At 40.3% G+C, this 14,426-nt stretch overlaps 1 protein-coding gene across 1 annotated transcript; it reads right to left on the bottom strand.

Moving 5' to 3' along the window:
- Positions 1 to 2,657: 2,657 nt before the first annotated feature.
- tmem135 (transmembrane protein 135) lies at positions 2,658 to 12,833 on the bottom strand. The gene is made up of 15 exons (XM_075487567.1): positions 12,656 to 12,833; positions 11,190 to 11,317; positions 10,014 to 10,106; positions 9,825 to 9,858; positions 9,650 to 9,715; positions 9,318 to 9,364; positions 9,175 to 9,216; positions 8,905 to 9,081; positions 8,733 to 8,802; positions 8,440 to 8,607; positions 8,230 to 8,293; positions 8,034 to 8,110; positions 6,063 to 6,161; positions 5,891 to 5,958; positions 2,658 to 5,636 (listed from the first exon to the last, which is right to left on the bottom strand). The coding sequence occupies exons 1-15, from the start codon at positions 12,791 to 12,793 to the stop codon at positions 5,486 to 5,488; spliced, it is 1,422 nt and encodes a 473-aa protein (XP_075343682.1). The 5' UTR covers positions 12,794 to 12,833; the 3' UTR covers positions 2,658 to 5,485.
- Between the last annotated feature and the right edge of the window lie 1,593 nt (positions 12,834 to 14,426).

The following is a 14,426-nucleotide window of genomic DNA, read 5'->3' as shown; positions in this document are numbered from 1 at the left end:
AGGTGAGGGTAGGAACATAGATTGACCGGTAAATCGAGAGCTTCGCCTTCTGGCTCAGCTCCTTCTTCACCACGACGGGCCGGTGCAGAGCCCGCATCACTGCAGACGCCGCACCGATCCGCCTGTCAATCTCCTGCTCCATTCGTCCCTCACTCGTGAACAAGACCCCGAGATACTTGAACTCCTCCACTTGGGGAAGGATCTCATTCCCGACCCGGAGAGAGCATTCCACCCTTTGAATCGTCTAATTAACTCGAAACACCTGCAAGGGTTTCCTGAGCCTTGAAAAACACTCAGCTTGGTTCAGTAAACTAAATCACAAGTATGGGGAAGACTGCTGATCTGACTGCTGTCCAGAGGACCATCATTGACACCCTCCATTAGGAGGGTAAGACACAAAAAGAAATTTCTCAAAGAGCAAGCTGTTCACAGAGTGCAGTTTCAAAGCACATCCACAAAAAGTCTGTTGGAAGGGGAAATGTGGCAGGAAACGCTGCACAACCAAGAGAGATGACCGCAGCCTTAACAGCATTGTGAAGAAGAGTCGCTTTCAGAATTTGGGGAGCTTCAAAGACAGTGGACTGAAGCTGGAGTCCAGGTATCAAAAGCCACTGTTCACAGACGTGTCCGGGAAATGGGCTACAATAGCCGTATTCCCATGGTCAAGCCACTTCTGAACTCAAGACAACGGAAGGAGCGTCTGACTTGGGCTATGGAAAAGAAGCACTGGACAGTTGCAGAGTGGTCCAAAGTCCTCTTTTCAGACGAAAGCAAGTTTTGTATTTCATTTGGAAGTCAAGGCGCCAGAGTCTGGAGAAAGGCTGGAGAGGAGCAAAATCCAAGTTGCTTGAAATCCAGTGTTAAGTTCCCACAGTCAGCGATGGTTTGGGGAGCCATGTCAGCTGCTGGTGTTGGTCCACTGTGTTTCATCAAGCCCAGAGTAAATGCAGCTGTGTACCAAGAGATTTTAGAGCACTACATGCGTCCGTCTGCTGAAAAGCTCTATGGAGATGAGGAATTCATTTTCCAGCATGATCTGGCACCTGCCCACAGTGCCAAAACCACCAGTAACTGGTGTACTGACCATGGCATTACTGTCCTCGATTGGCCTGCCAATTCCCCTGACCTGAACCCCATCGAGAATATGTGGGGTATTGTGAAGAAGAAGCTGAGAGACACCAGACCCAACAATGCTAATGAGCTAAAGGCCGCTATTGAAGCATCCTGGGCATCCATCACACCTCAGCAATGCCACAGGCTGATTGCCTCCATGCCACGCCGCATTGATGCAGTAATCCGTGCAAAAGGATTCCCAACCAAGTACTGAGTGCATTAATGGACATTTTCAAATGTTTGATTTTGTTTTGCTGTTATAAATTTTTTTTTTTTTTTTTTTTTTTTTACTTGGTCTGAGGAACTATTCTAATTTTTTGAGATAGGATTTTTGAGTTTTCTTAAGCTGTAAGCCATAATCAGCAATATTAAAATAATAAAAGGCTTGCAATATTTCAGTTTATTTGTAATGAATCCAGAATGTATGACATTTTTGTTTTTTTTAATTGCATTACAGAAAATAAAGAACTTTATCACAATATTCTAATTTTCTGAGACAGTCCTGTATATGGCTAGATTAAAAAAATCATAGTATCAGCTCTAAAAAAAAAGAATAGTATTGCTTTTCAAATCAATAAGCCATTTTTCCAAATTCTGCAAATTATTCTTATTGGATCAAAATCAAAATGAAACAAAAACTAAAGATTTCAAACTTTAAAATGTACTAAATTGAAATCCTCATGTTTTCTAGAACAAAATAAGTTTGACAGGGATTCACTATGTAGGGCTTTTCAGGACCAATCAAGAACAAAAATCTGCATTAATCATTCAAATTTATATACAGAAATCTTTATCTTTTTGTAGTCAAAAAATTTAAAATGATTGTACTTGAATATGATGCACACTGTCTCTCTGATCTCACTGTTAATGATGAACATCAAATTCTTATTCAGTATAAAGTATCAACCCTCATGGAGATGTGGAACAACGGTAAAATTAACTCCGTAACATTGCTCCGTGCTTCCAGGGATCAGTGGACAGTTCAAAAGCTAAAGCTCAATTTGGAGCAAGCACTACAACTAAGCCTGTCACCCCTCTCCGGTTTGCACATTCAAATTCCTTTTAGTCTGTTTGAGGTAAACTAGAAACCTTGTGACTCATTTCCACCCTGCCTGAATTTGCTGCCGACAACAAATTTATGTTAATCATCAGCATGATTCATTTATAGATTGTTTATCTTTTTGGGCTGAGGACAAGAGAACTTTAAAGTGAACTTTAAAGTGAACTTTAAAGGCCGCTTCTTCTTCTGGGGAATCAATTAAGAAAAATTCATAGCTATCCGCCACTTAGATTGCACTTCTGAACGTTTTTGGAACATTATTCAGCCCCAACTATGATTTTTTGAGAATAACTAACTGTTTAATGTAACTATTTATGGCCTTAAAAAAAAAATTAAGACAACTTGTGTTTTAAATGACATACGAATACAAAAAAAAAAAGATTTAATTTTTAAAACATTAGGTTTTTATTTAAGTTGCCATTTGATCTGTTTTTTTTTTTTTTTTATATATATAAAATGTACAAAGTTCGGAGGGCTGTGCAAAATGGTGTCCAGGCTCACTTATGTTCAGGTGATTCTGCTCATGTCATGTCGGCGCCATAAAATAAACAGTTTTTGTGCACCAGTGGTAAAGTACTCAGTATTCAGAATTATGATACTTTTATCGCGGCAACTTCTCATCTTGAGGCCTTGAGAAATGGCAACAGAATAATCAAAGGAGCAGTGATCTTCAGCTACACTGTGCAACTGTTTCAAAAGTTGTCCCACAAATGTGTACATTTTGCTGCAGATGGAGCACCTATCGAAGGACTCTTTTCTCCTGAAAGACGTTAGACAAATGCAAAGCAACTGAGCGGAGCAGAACAAGTCCTGCATTTGAATGAAAAGAAATGATTCAATGTAAACCAGCTTTACATAAAAAAAGAAAAACAATATAACTCGGAACATCAGATTAGGTCATATATGACTTTTTTTTGTAAGCACCTCTTGTTTAAACACATTTCAATGTGTATTTTTTCACAATTCTGGTTTCTGGTGTGAAGAATTGAAAGGAAGTGAGCTAAAACAACATACAGGTATGTTTATGAGAGTTCACAACTATAAAGTCTAATTAGATATAGTTATTATTAGGGACTCAAGTTAATGACAACATTTTGTATTTTGAAAAAGTCTGACATGAAGAAGAGAAGTGGCCACCGTGTCCTTCACTTTACTAACTGCAGAGTCAGTTGATCAGTCGGTAAAACACGTAATAAACTCTCTGCTGAGAACAGCATCTTAACCGGCATCTTTCTTTCTAACTCACAAAAAAATCCAAACCAAAAGTTGATTGCATTGTGTGATTTTTTTTTTTTTTTATTAACAGACAACAGTCAAGCAAATGCTTCTGTGTGGAACCCAAATCTTCCTCTTCATAACATCGTTTTTTGTTTTTTTTTCCATTTGAGTTCAGCTCGTGATTTCCAGTCGGTGCAAATTCAAATGTCAGCAGTGTCTTAAAAAGATTGTTTGAAACAAAACACATGTCGCTTGAGCTGGGTTTGGTTCCCATTGACATGGACTGCTAAATTCCAATATAAAACAAAACAAAACAAAAAAAAAAAAAACAAAAAAAAAAACAAAAAAAAAAAAAAAAAAAAAAAAAAAATCGATGGCTGTAAATGGGTAATACGGCACAGCTGGCAGCAGATAGTTTCTGGCATACTTTATGCACACAGTAGGGGGGAAAGAGAGAAGTTCCCTCCCATGTTTGCAGCACTACCAAAGTCCACTGCCAAAATAATCTCTTCAGTTGGCAGAGTTATTGTTTCACTTGAAATATATTGACACTTACGTGTAAACTGATCTTTCTGCAGGTTTTAAAATGATCAAGTTCGTGCTCTGAATGTACACTTGCTTTCTCAAATAAGCTTTACCCAGTTTCATGTGCAAAATGAGATTCTCTGTACCTTTTACAAGTAAACAAGTATTGAATTGCTCGGTGAAATGACAGATTTTCCCAGCACCGACTATTAAAAAAAATTAAATTGAAGTCAAACTAATCCCCAGAACTGATTTGTTCCCAACGCACTGCTTGCCTGTTTGTCCTTTATGCTTTCTTCAAGCCCACCAAGTCAATGTGGCTCACTTCGCTGGAACAAACACTGTCTGATGTAAATAAAATAAAACTCTCTGCATTTCACCTCATAAAATAGAATCTAAATACATCTCCTCCATTGTCATTATGCATAAAATATTTGATAAGGCTACAAAGTTAGAAACACCATCAGATACACCCATCAACTTAAATGCAAATTCAGAAAAATGTCGGCGAGTAATCTCAAATTCATTCTGCTTTTGAATCGAAAAAGTCAAAAATCAGGCGTCGAGTTTCTATCCCAGTAAGATCAGTGAGTTTCACCAAAAGACCGTCGACAAAGATGAACAAAGTCATCGGCAACGTTACGAGAAGCCAACGCGTAGGCGCCCTGAGGAGCAGTGATGGGCGCCTACGAATCAAGTTATGGTTGCAGCCAAACTGGGACTTAAATTGACCGCAGTCAGGTTGGTGTGAAAGGACCCGACATCACAAGACAGATTCACTGCTTGTGTGGGTGAAATCAACTTTTTTAAAATAACTATAGCGCAAAAGATATTCATCATCAATCAAGCTTCCCAGGATTACTTCTAGATTACTTCTGATTAAGAGAAAAATACCAAGAAGGTGAGATCCAATTCTGGATTTGAGGTTTCACAGCAGGCTTCACAAACCAGTGGCTGATTCATTTGTCCATCTTTCCATTGCAGTCTATGGTTTCCGCCCAGTGATTTGAATGCATATTTTCAAACGAAAATGGGTTCACCAACGACAAACCCGGACTGCCGTGAATAATGGAGAAGAGCAATGTGGTTGCATCATATTCTGAGTCTTTAAAAATATCAAATATTATAAAAGCTGCTTATAATTTAGCCTTCTGCTCACCAGCGCCAAAGGCTCAAGGCTGCAGTGAGGCGAGTTTCGTGTTCATGAAGTTTAAGAAGCAAGACTGTAAGAGTGTGTAAGAATAGAGGGGAAAGGTTTTGAGTCTTTTCCAGATTTACTGCCATCCCCATCTTTAATTTAATTAAGGAAAACAAGATGTTTTAAATCAAATTATGCATTTGTTTTGCTGTCTCCTGCAACGAGTGGATCTGTGCATCACCACAATTAAAAGTCATGACTTGAAAAATCTTATGCTTTTGTTTGCATTTCACACCTCATAACACAACCACATCACTTTTAAACAATTATATCACCTTTAGAAAATCCTTAAGCTACTCTGAATGAATAGCCACGTCGTCCATTTTCCTTTGAGGTAACCCCTAAAGTCCCCCAAAGGGCCGAGTCCTAATTCATCCAAGCTGGATGTCACCTCCAGGTGGAAGCACAGTTCTACAGGGCACTGTGGTGTAACGAGGGTCCAGTTGGGGCACAAAGCCTTTAAAGTCCCTGGATGCGTGCGTCCCAAACACGTCGAGCAACTCCCGGTTCATCATAGCAAATCTAGGAAAATAGACAGACAATAATTATGAAACATTACTGCATTCAATATTACATACAGCCACACCGGCCCTTTCACGGATCAGTTTGAGACCCCTCTTTAAAGAACACCAAGTTCTTTAAATCTTGCAATAATAAACAAGCAACTTCTCTCTTTTGAACAGTAGATTGCAAACACACCCGAAACAAATCTGGTAATCTATTTCTGATGATTCTCAACCGAAACACTGCTTAAAACTGACAGTACACACTCATACCTGCCCTTCGTTAAACGCAGCAGGAACTTCCAGTACGAGGGCCTGAGGTTCTGCACTTCCATTACAGCCTGCGGAAATGTCACAAGCCAGACATATCCTTAGTCAGCAGAAAACCAATATGTGTGTGTGTAGCGTATTTATGCGAGTAGGTGCATCCTTAAGTGTTACTCACAGCATGGAAACAAATAGCTGTGGAGATGGCATAAATAACGGTGTCAGCATGTGGAAAGTAAGGGAACCGGCCTGCCTCAATGCCCTTGAAGTACATAGTCTGAAAAGAGAGATCACATGTGCTGTCAATGATAAAAATATCCAACATAAATGAGCTATAAATAGGTTCAAATCTACAGTAAAATGCTACTAACATACACCAACAAGCCACAACATTAAACCCACTGACAGTTATAAATAAAACTTTTACCACTGTTTGACCTACATGAGCCTGGTGCTGGTGTCAGTTTGGAGTTGGTTGAGCTTTAGAACCTTTTAAGAACCAGTCTGCTTTGACATGGGGTAGTGAGCCACCTCAGACCAATGTCATTATGCCACGAAGGCTACGGCTACACGGAAACGAAACAAGGTTTTTTTTGAAAACGGGTACGAAAATTATTGCGACCACACAGGAAAGCTGGAAACGATTAAAACGCTGAAAACGATGCAGTACACACGCCACACCTCTGTGCGCTGTAAGCCCCCCCCACCGGTTACACCAGAACAATAGAAGAAGCAATGCGCATGCGTGTACGCCCCTACTTCTACCAGCGCGAAGCTCACGTTGTTCCTTCAACAACGCCGCTGTAGTTAGCAGTGTCTGCAGCAGTGCTGCTATCAATGTTGTGGGGTCCATGATGATCGCTGTCTGTCCTTGTTGTGTTGTCTTCTTCTTCCGGATTGTGAATGGAGGCCGCTTTTTGTTCTGGTCACTGACGTATGTGTATACGTCACTGCGTTAGCCATGTGGCTGTGGCACAGATGTAAACAAATCCGTTTTGGCTGTAACAATGGAAACGAAACCGTTCTCAAATCTTCCCACTCTGGAACCCGTTCTCCAAAACTATCGTTAGTGGGAACGCCGGCTCCGTGTGGCCGCGACAGCCAAACGATAAGAAAAAGTATCGTTTACAGTGAAAAACGTTTCCGTGTAGCCGTAGCCTAAGTGTCTGTTCCAACTGTGCTTTTGAGTGATAGAGTTCAAGGAGATTGCTCGTCTTTTTTTACAGCTTTTGTGTAATGGGGTGATTTCCTAGCAACTCAATGTCAGATATCACTTGTGTGCTTCTATAAACACTTTTTGGTTTGAGTTGCTGCATTCTATGCTCTATAACCTGCATATAAATAAGAATAATAAGAGGAACAACGGCCCTGTGGGCTTACACTGTTGCTGCGACATCAAGAAAATGTGGGAGCTCTGTTTTTTTTTTTTTAATTGTTGTTTAATTGTTCCCCATAAGAGAATGTAGACTGGAGGCTATACTGGTACAGTTTTTCCAATACAAGGTGAGTTTTAGTCTCGCTGGACCCCATAATCCCATCCTACAGCACAAACAGAACTCGCTCTGAACCAGCAGCAGAACAAACTTAATCAAAAAAATAGGCACTTGCTGACACTGTTAGGTAACCTCAGGGGTGCCCTGAGTGGTCAGAACTGCATGACAATTACCAACACTGTATTTCACAGGTGCTTTTAATGCTATGGCTGATCGGTGTACTAATCCATTTTATGTCATAACAGCATTCTGCATACGAAACACGACTACGGTTTCAGACATTTCTAATAAGTTCAAGTACACTGGCTGACCAGAACAGACATAATCTCTATCTGTGCTTTCGTTACAGTTTTACAGTCATGCTATAAAGAAGAAAACCCTCCTTTAATTCTTATGTTTAACTTTTATGTATCAGGACATAATAAAATAAAATTAAAAAAAATTAAAACGTCCTGTTAAAGCACTGCCAGTTCTTCTTTGGTAAGACATACATCAGAGATATGTCGCTCAGACCCGCAGTACCGTCTTACCCTTACACACACAGTCCATTTCACCTCCACCTCACCTTCACTTTATGAGTGGATACTTTCTCTACCACGATCAGTAACAGAGTGATACAATGTAAGATCCAGCTTCATATGTTTGTAGCCATTTACCTCCACCAGCTTAGAGAAGAGATACATGGTTATTGTTGTGCTTTTGTAGAAGAACATAGAGATACCGGCCAGGAAGCCTTGAGAGATAGAGGAGATGGGAAAAGAGACAACCGCGCATCAGCCAAAACATGACAAAATCCATTGGAGGATTAGCCTGCAGGGACTTCCTCCAACAATTAACACAATCCTGTCTTACCAGCTATCAGGCCATGAAGTTCATCATCAATGTCACGCACCCAGCGCAACAAACAGCTTGTTCCCTAAAGCAAAGAAAAATAATACTCAAGTCACCAGCATATAGGACAATAAGTTCAGATTAATGTTGTGAAAGGAGAAAGGAAAATTTTAAAAAAAACGCACAGAAAATGCAGATTCAAAGAAAAGAAAAAAAAAAGCTTAAATGTACCTTATAGATACTGACAAAGGAGCCTAAAAAAGCCCCGAGTTGAAAGTTTTCTTTATTGTAGAAGACAGAGGGGAGCCGTGAGGGTTTAGAGAACATCTGTCTGATTGCCGAGGGCACTTTAAGACAACACTGGATAAGGTAGCCAATACTGAACATCCTGACGAATCCCTGCAGGTAAAAATGATGACAAATCTTGATTGGCATTGATCATTTGAAAATCATGATAAATCATTTGAGCAATATAAACCCATTGTCAAATGAAGGAGATCTCAACAGAAAAAGAAAGAACTTACTTTAACACAGTAGGAGATGCAGTTGTCTTGGTGATGTTTACAACATCTGTGTCTAGGACCATGTCTACATCTAAACAAAAAAAAAAAAAAAACAGACACAGAAAGAATCGGTACCGGCCACCACTCTCTATGAACACACGCTTTGTTTGTGTAAAGGTGTGTTTTCTCTCACATAGATTCCAGCAGTTCCCTGGTGTAGGCTATCAGAGTTTTCCTCCTCGAGCTGGGTCTTTCTGCTGGTGCTTCTGAATGCTCAGTCTCTATAGCAGCTGGCCTCTCGGAGGGCCACGTTCCAACAGGTTCTGCCTGAGTAGAATGAGTCGGAATCTCTTCCTTCCCAATGATGAATCTGTGACAGAAAACGCACACATTTACAACCTTAATCAAAACACTATCATCAGCAGCCTAACACGAGGGAAAAGCAGAAGTAGGGTCCACTTACTTTAACGCAGAAAATCCAAAGCCTTTGAGACCATCCTTACTCCTGTAATATAAAACAAAATGTATTTCTAACTTTGAACATTCACTTTTTATGTCCTTTGGGCTATTGATCGTTGCAGTGCAAAACTGTGTACTCTTTCTGACCTGAAGAGGAACATGAAGAGTGATGCCGTTACGCAGAACAACAGCACCTAATGGGAAGCAGAGCGAGAAATATCAGGACTCCAATCCCATCATGCAATGGTGAGGTATGTGATGAAAGCGGTCAATCAATACTCGCTGAGTCAAATGGATCTGTTCACACTGTACAAAACTGAAAGTTTTCATAGCTATACTTCACTGTTGTGATAATTTAGGAGGACTTTTGGAAAATGCTAAATATACTACCTTAAATTCCGACATTATCATGCTGCTGGTTAAAAACTCAAACATGAATACCTGGTAAGTTGGACTGTCTACACCTCATTTGAGCTTACCTCGCCATGTTTGATGGGTGTGATGATACCACGGGTCACTGCCATGCGGAACAGCGTCTCACTGGCCTGATAAGATCAAGTCGTTAGATAAACAAATGGCGACAAAACATATGTATTGCTTTACAAATGAAAACTAATGTTAAAAAAACAAACCAAAAAACATAGCAGCTCTTACAAGATTTGCCATGTAAATTGTCAGTAACCCTCTCCTGGCAGGGATGAAGAAGGAAAAGACATAGATTCTCAATCAACAAAAAAAAACTATAAAGCACATGAACGTACAAGAGGACACGCAAGCACATGTGTGTTGTATTTTGCAACTTTGAGACTGAGAGGGGTGATGAAAATAAACTAAAAGACTCACCTGCTCTTGCGCTCCAGGAGGATGGCAATGTAGGAGGCAGGCAGTGCTGCTCCAAACCCGGGAGACCAGGAGTAGAACCCTCCAAACAGTTTCCTGAAATTAAATAAACACTGCATCATTCTACTCTTCATTCTTTATCATTAGATAGTTGCTCATTCATTCATTCATTAACAGGAAGCCTTTTATGCTTTTAGGTTCAAATCTTTACCACTTTTCACGGTCACAATTAAAAAATAGCGCCAATGATCTTCAGTTCAAGGGTGTACCATGAGGAAAACTGAAGAGGTTAGTGAGGTCGGATGAACCCAAAGCCAATGTCTTCCATGTCACAAAGGACATGTGTTCTCTTTAGGTCAACATCACAACAATAACTCATGACAAACATACCGGGCTCTGGAGGTGGTTTCCTTTACAGATTCAAATTTAATCTGGGGGGGGGTAATCTGATAATCGTCAATTACTGTCCGAATCACAAAGCTCGAGAAAATTGGAAATAGTTTTTGTTCTACAGATTGTTGTGTGCCATTGATGTTTTCCCTTTACTGGCCAGTCGCTTGTGGGTTGTAAACCATCCATTTTCTATACCGGCTTAATCAAGTTCATCACGGGGCCCCACAGAGACGAACAACCATGTGCGCTCACACTCACTTCTAAGGTTAATTCAGCCTAACATGCATGATTTTGGACGGTGGGAGGAAGCCACGCTCACACGCTGAGAACAACCATCACACAACCAAACAGCCCAGGCTATAAAGCGTCATATAAAAAAGTTATGACAAAGAGTAAGACGGAGGATGCAGACTTTATGGCGCTCTCGTCTCAATATTATGTTGTTTTTAGCTTTCGTAGATGTTTTTATATCTAATGAAGTGCTAAAGTAACGAGCTGTTACCTGTTGGTTATTAAATGCGGTGTTAGAAAGTATAAGACGGGTGATGTCGTTAACTCTGGTAACTTCTCGATAATGTGCTGCATTCATATCAATATCATACGTTTTCTTTCTTATTGACAATTTACAGGATTTGTTTCAATTGTGCAGCAGTGAGATAGCATGTTGAAAACGCAGTACACATTTGAACTGATATAACAATTGAATCAATTATCAGCGCAGCAATATTTTGATCTTAATGTTAATCTAAATGTGGTATACATTTGACATCCACTGGACCTACTAACCTGAGAATGCAGAAGAAGACAATGAAGAGACTTCCATTGGTAGTTAGGAAAGAGGTAGACCAGAGGATCTCTGGGAGAAGCCTTTTAAGATAGTAATCCTTCTTCCTTCTCCGTAGAACTGCAGCTATCTGCAATACACAGTCGAGTGGCAGTCACATATATCCATATATCCAATGATAATTACCCTTGCTCAAATAAGGAGCATAATCCAACTATAGCTATAATCAAATTAATCTCATGTAGACCCACTGACTGTGTGAAGTACTCGGATTGGGAGCCTAATGACTGCAAAAAACCTCAAACTGGAGCTTTACACGTCTTCAAGTCTTAATGTATTTTCAGAGAGAAACAAAAACTTTCAATAGAATCTGATAAAGGCGACTAGGTTAAATAGTGAAAGAATCCCACTCTGAAACTCAATGGCATTAACTATGAGATTGTGTTTTCAGGTGCCTACCTCTTAAATAAACATTAGAGACACTTCATGTGGTTGAGGTTAAGATGACCGTTTGCTTACTTTGACATCCCCTACTGACAGCTTCTTTGTATCAGAAGCTATGGCTCCAGCTGGGACCATGGTAACTAAGGCTATGTCTCCTGACAGCATAACGCATATTGCCTTTACCATTCCACTTGCCTTTCCTCCTTCTCCAGCATTGGTGAGGTTTAAAATGGCTGATACGTGTTGTGTTACCAGTCGCAACTGTATGCAGTTGATCTCCTTGACTGTGATGTAAAGTTGGTTGTAGTTAAATTTCTCAATTGAGCCTGTGCTGGATCTTGAGATGCCACATAAAGCCCAAGTTCAGGATTAAATTAGCGTCAAAACTTTACTCTGCCAGCCAAACACATAGCCACTGCATTTGTAGCTATAGTCATTCAAATAAACGTCTCATCACCACATTTAAAACAATGACAGCTGTGTAATACCATGGCAGCAACCTTTATGAGATACAGCCAGTTAAACAGCTCCTTGAAAATTCCTTCTCAATGTAATGGTGCAGACTTCTTTAGATCTCCCTGTAGTCACCACTACTGCAATTTAACTAACTAACTAACTAACTGACTAATAACAACTAACGACATAACACTGCACCATAACACAGCTGAGTCTTCATCATGGGTTATGGGTCTTATTGCTAGCTAAAGCGAAACAAACATACATCTAATGGCGAGGTAACATTTTAGTGTTACGAGTTAATGTGAAACTTGTTGCGAGGCAACACCTAAATAGCCTTTCTAATAATGACCTTTGTGTGTACTCTAAAAGGTCAACATTGCATGAAATGTTTTTAGCCCCCTTCCCTGTCAGTCCACGCGAATTATATGTGAACTTAGACCCCAGTTGCAGCTCTAGCTAATCTTTAGTAGTTCTCTCTGAACCACTTAGCCTTGCTAGCTAGCTTACTTTAGCTGGTTCCAAAGTCTGTAGATAAAGCCCAAATTCTGAGGGCATACCATCTTACCAGGTAAAGAGGAGCATATATTTTGAAGGAGACCTCCAGAGCGCTCCTGGTAATATCTGCAGCAGCTAGTACACACGATGGGTTCCATGTATGACCGACCTCGTAGCAGTTGTGTGGTATTTTACTGAGAGCAGCCATGTCTGTAAGCTTGTACTGAAACAAACTGCAGGAGGGCGGCAACGCGCGCTCGTGCGCGGGCGCGAGACAGAGCTGTACGCGCTGTAGCGGTTACAGTCCGTCCAGCCAATCAGTGCACAGTAACATTGTGTTCCTCCTCATTGAGGATTTACTGCCGTTATCTCTATGTTTTCACCCTCGTTATCCATTTTGTTTTCAGCATTTCTACATTTGTTTTGCAATAGTCTGTAGACATTCAGATAAATTTTAACATTAAGAGATACAAAGAAGACCCAAAGAAAAGAAAAATATTCATTAAATCAGGAATTTAACCCTTGTATGGTCTTCAGTTTTGGGACCCTCTGGTGTCCCTCGGGTCAAATTGACCTAGGACATATTCGAGGCTTTAAAAACAGTTCTAACATAAAATTTTACTTCATAAAACATTAACATATATTGTCTCAATTTCAAACAATCGAGATAACATATATGTTTAATGAATACAATCGGTCTGTACTAGAACACAATTAACAATGGAGGCGTGACTACTCTTTTTGTCATAAGGTTATAATTGATGTTAAAAATCCACTATACTCAAGACTTGGGTGTCATAAAGCATGCTAATCTTGGAGAATACATGGAATATATGGAAGCTCTCTCACTGGGGACGAAGACCATTCAATTTGTCCATTCTTAGACAAATATGTCTGTGAGGCTTTTCCAGTGGTTGGCTCTTGGGCTGCTCCAGCAGATGTGAAAACATGTGAAAGGTTGGCTAAAATGCAACAAACAGAGGTTCAGACGTGTTTACACTAGAACTTGTCCTCGGAGGTAATTCAAGATCTTCACCCTAAATCCTTAAATCTGCAATCAGGTGAGCATCAATCCACAAGAAGTTACAAATAATTGTGAAAATAGTGTTAAATCCAGCTGGGGCTCCATTTTGGAAACAATACGTTTCGATCGAAAACTCTATTAAATCGATGGACAAAACCTAAAAGTAACTACAGAGGGGCCAGGGAAATGGTGCAATAATAATATACTTTTATTCATTGTGAAAAATGATCAAATTATAAATAGTTATGAGAATGTGGACTTTGCTTGTAGCATCTGGTTTGTCCCCCCTGTGCAGCCAGAAATGCAGCTTAACATTTCGAGCAGCTGCTGGGCAGTTCTGCTCATCGGGTTCGAGGAACTAAACAGCTTCAACTTGATTCAACTTGATGGGTGTCCTTAAATTAAGAGCTCGTTTTAGGTGCTTCCACAGCATCACTGTTGGATTAAAGTCAGGACTTGGCTTGGTCTTTTCTCTGGGTTCCTTGACACCTTGCTCTTAGAGTGAACTTTGTTCATCAGAAAGTAGCTGTGGTCCTGAATTTCCTCCATTTGACTGTTGATTGGTAGCCTGGGTGCCAGCCGAACTTAGCCCCGCCCATAAAATTTTTGGTCGGGAAGTTCGGTGTGGCTCTGCTCAGTTGGGGAAATCTCTATGCTCGACATCACGACAGTCGACCCAGTCAGATTGCCAGGGCGGGCTTTATACGATGATGGACAGATGATCAACAGGGACATTATCGACTACGTCACTAAAGAGCGCTCGGTTTGAATTCGTTTGAAACAAACATGGCTGCCGCTAGAGAGCTAGGGTGTGTAG

This window comes from Odontesthes bonariensis, chromosome 16, assembly GCF_027942865.1.
Source record: "Odontesthes bonariensis isolate fOdoBon6 chromosome 16, fOdoBon6.hap1, whole genome shotgun sequence".
Taxonomy (NCBI): Eukaryota; Metazoa; Chordata; class Actinopteri; order Atheriniformes; family Atherinopsidae; genus Odontesthes; species Odontesthes bonariensis.
The sequence above is the reverse complement of the archived record's forward strand: the minus strand, read 5'-3'. Positions and strand labels throughout refer to the sequence as shown.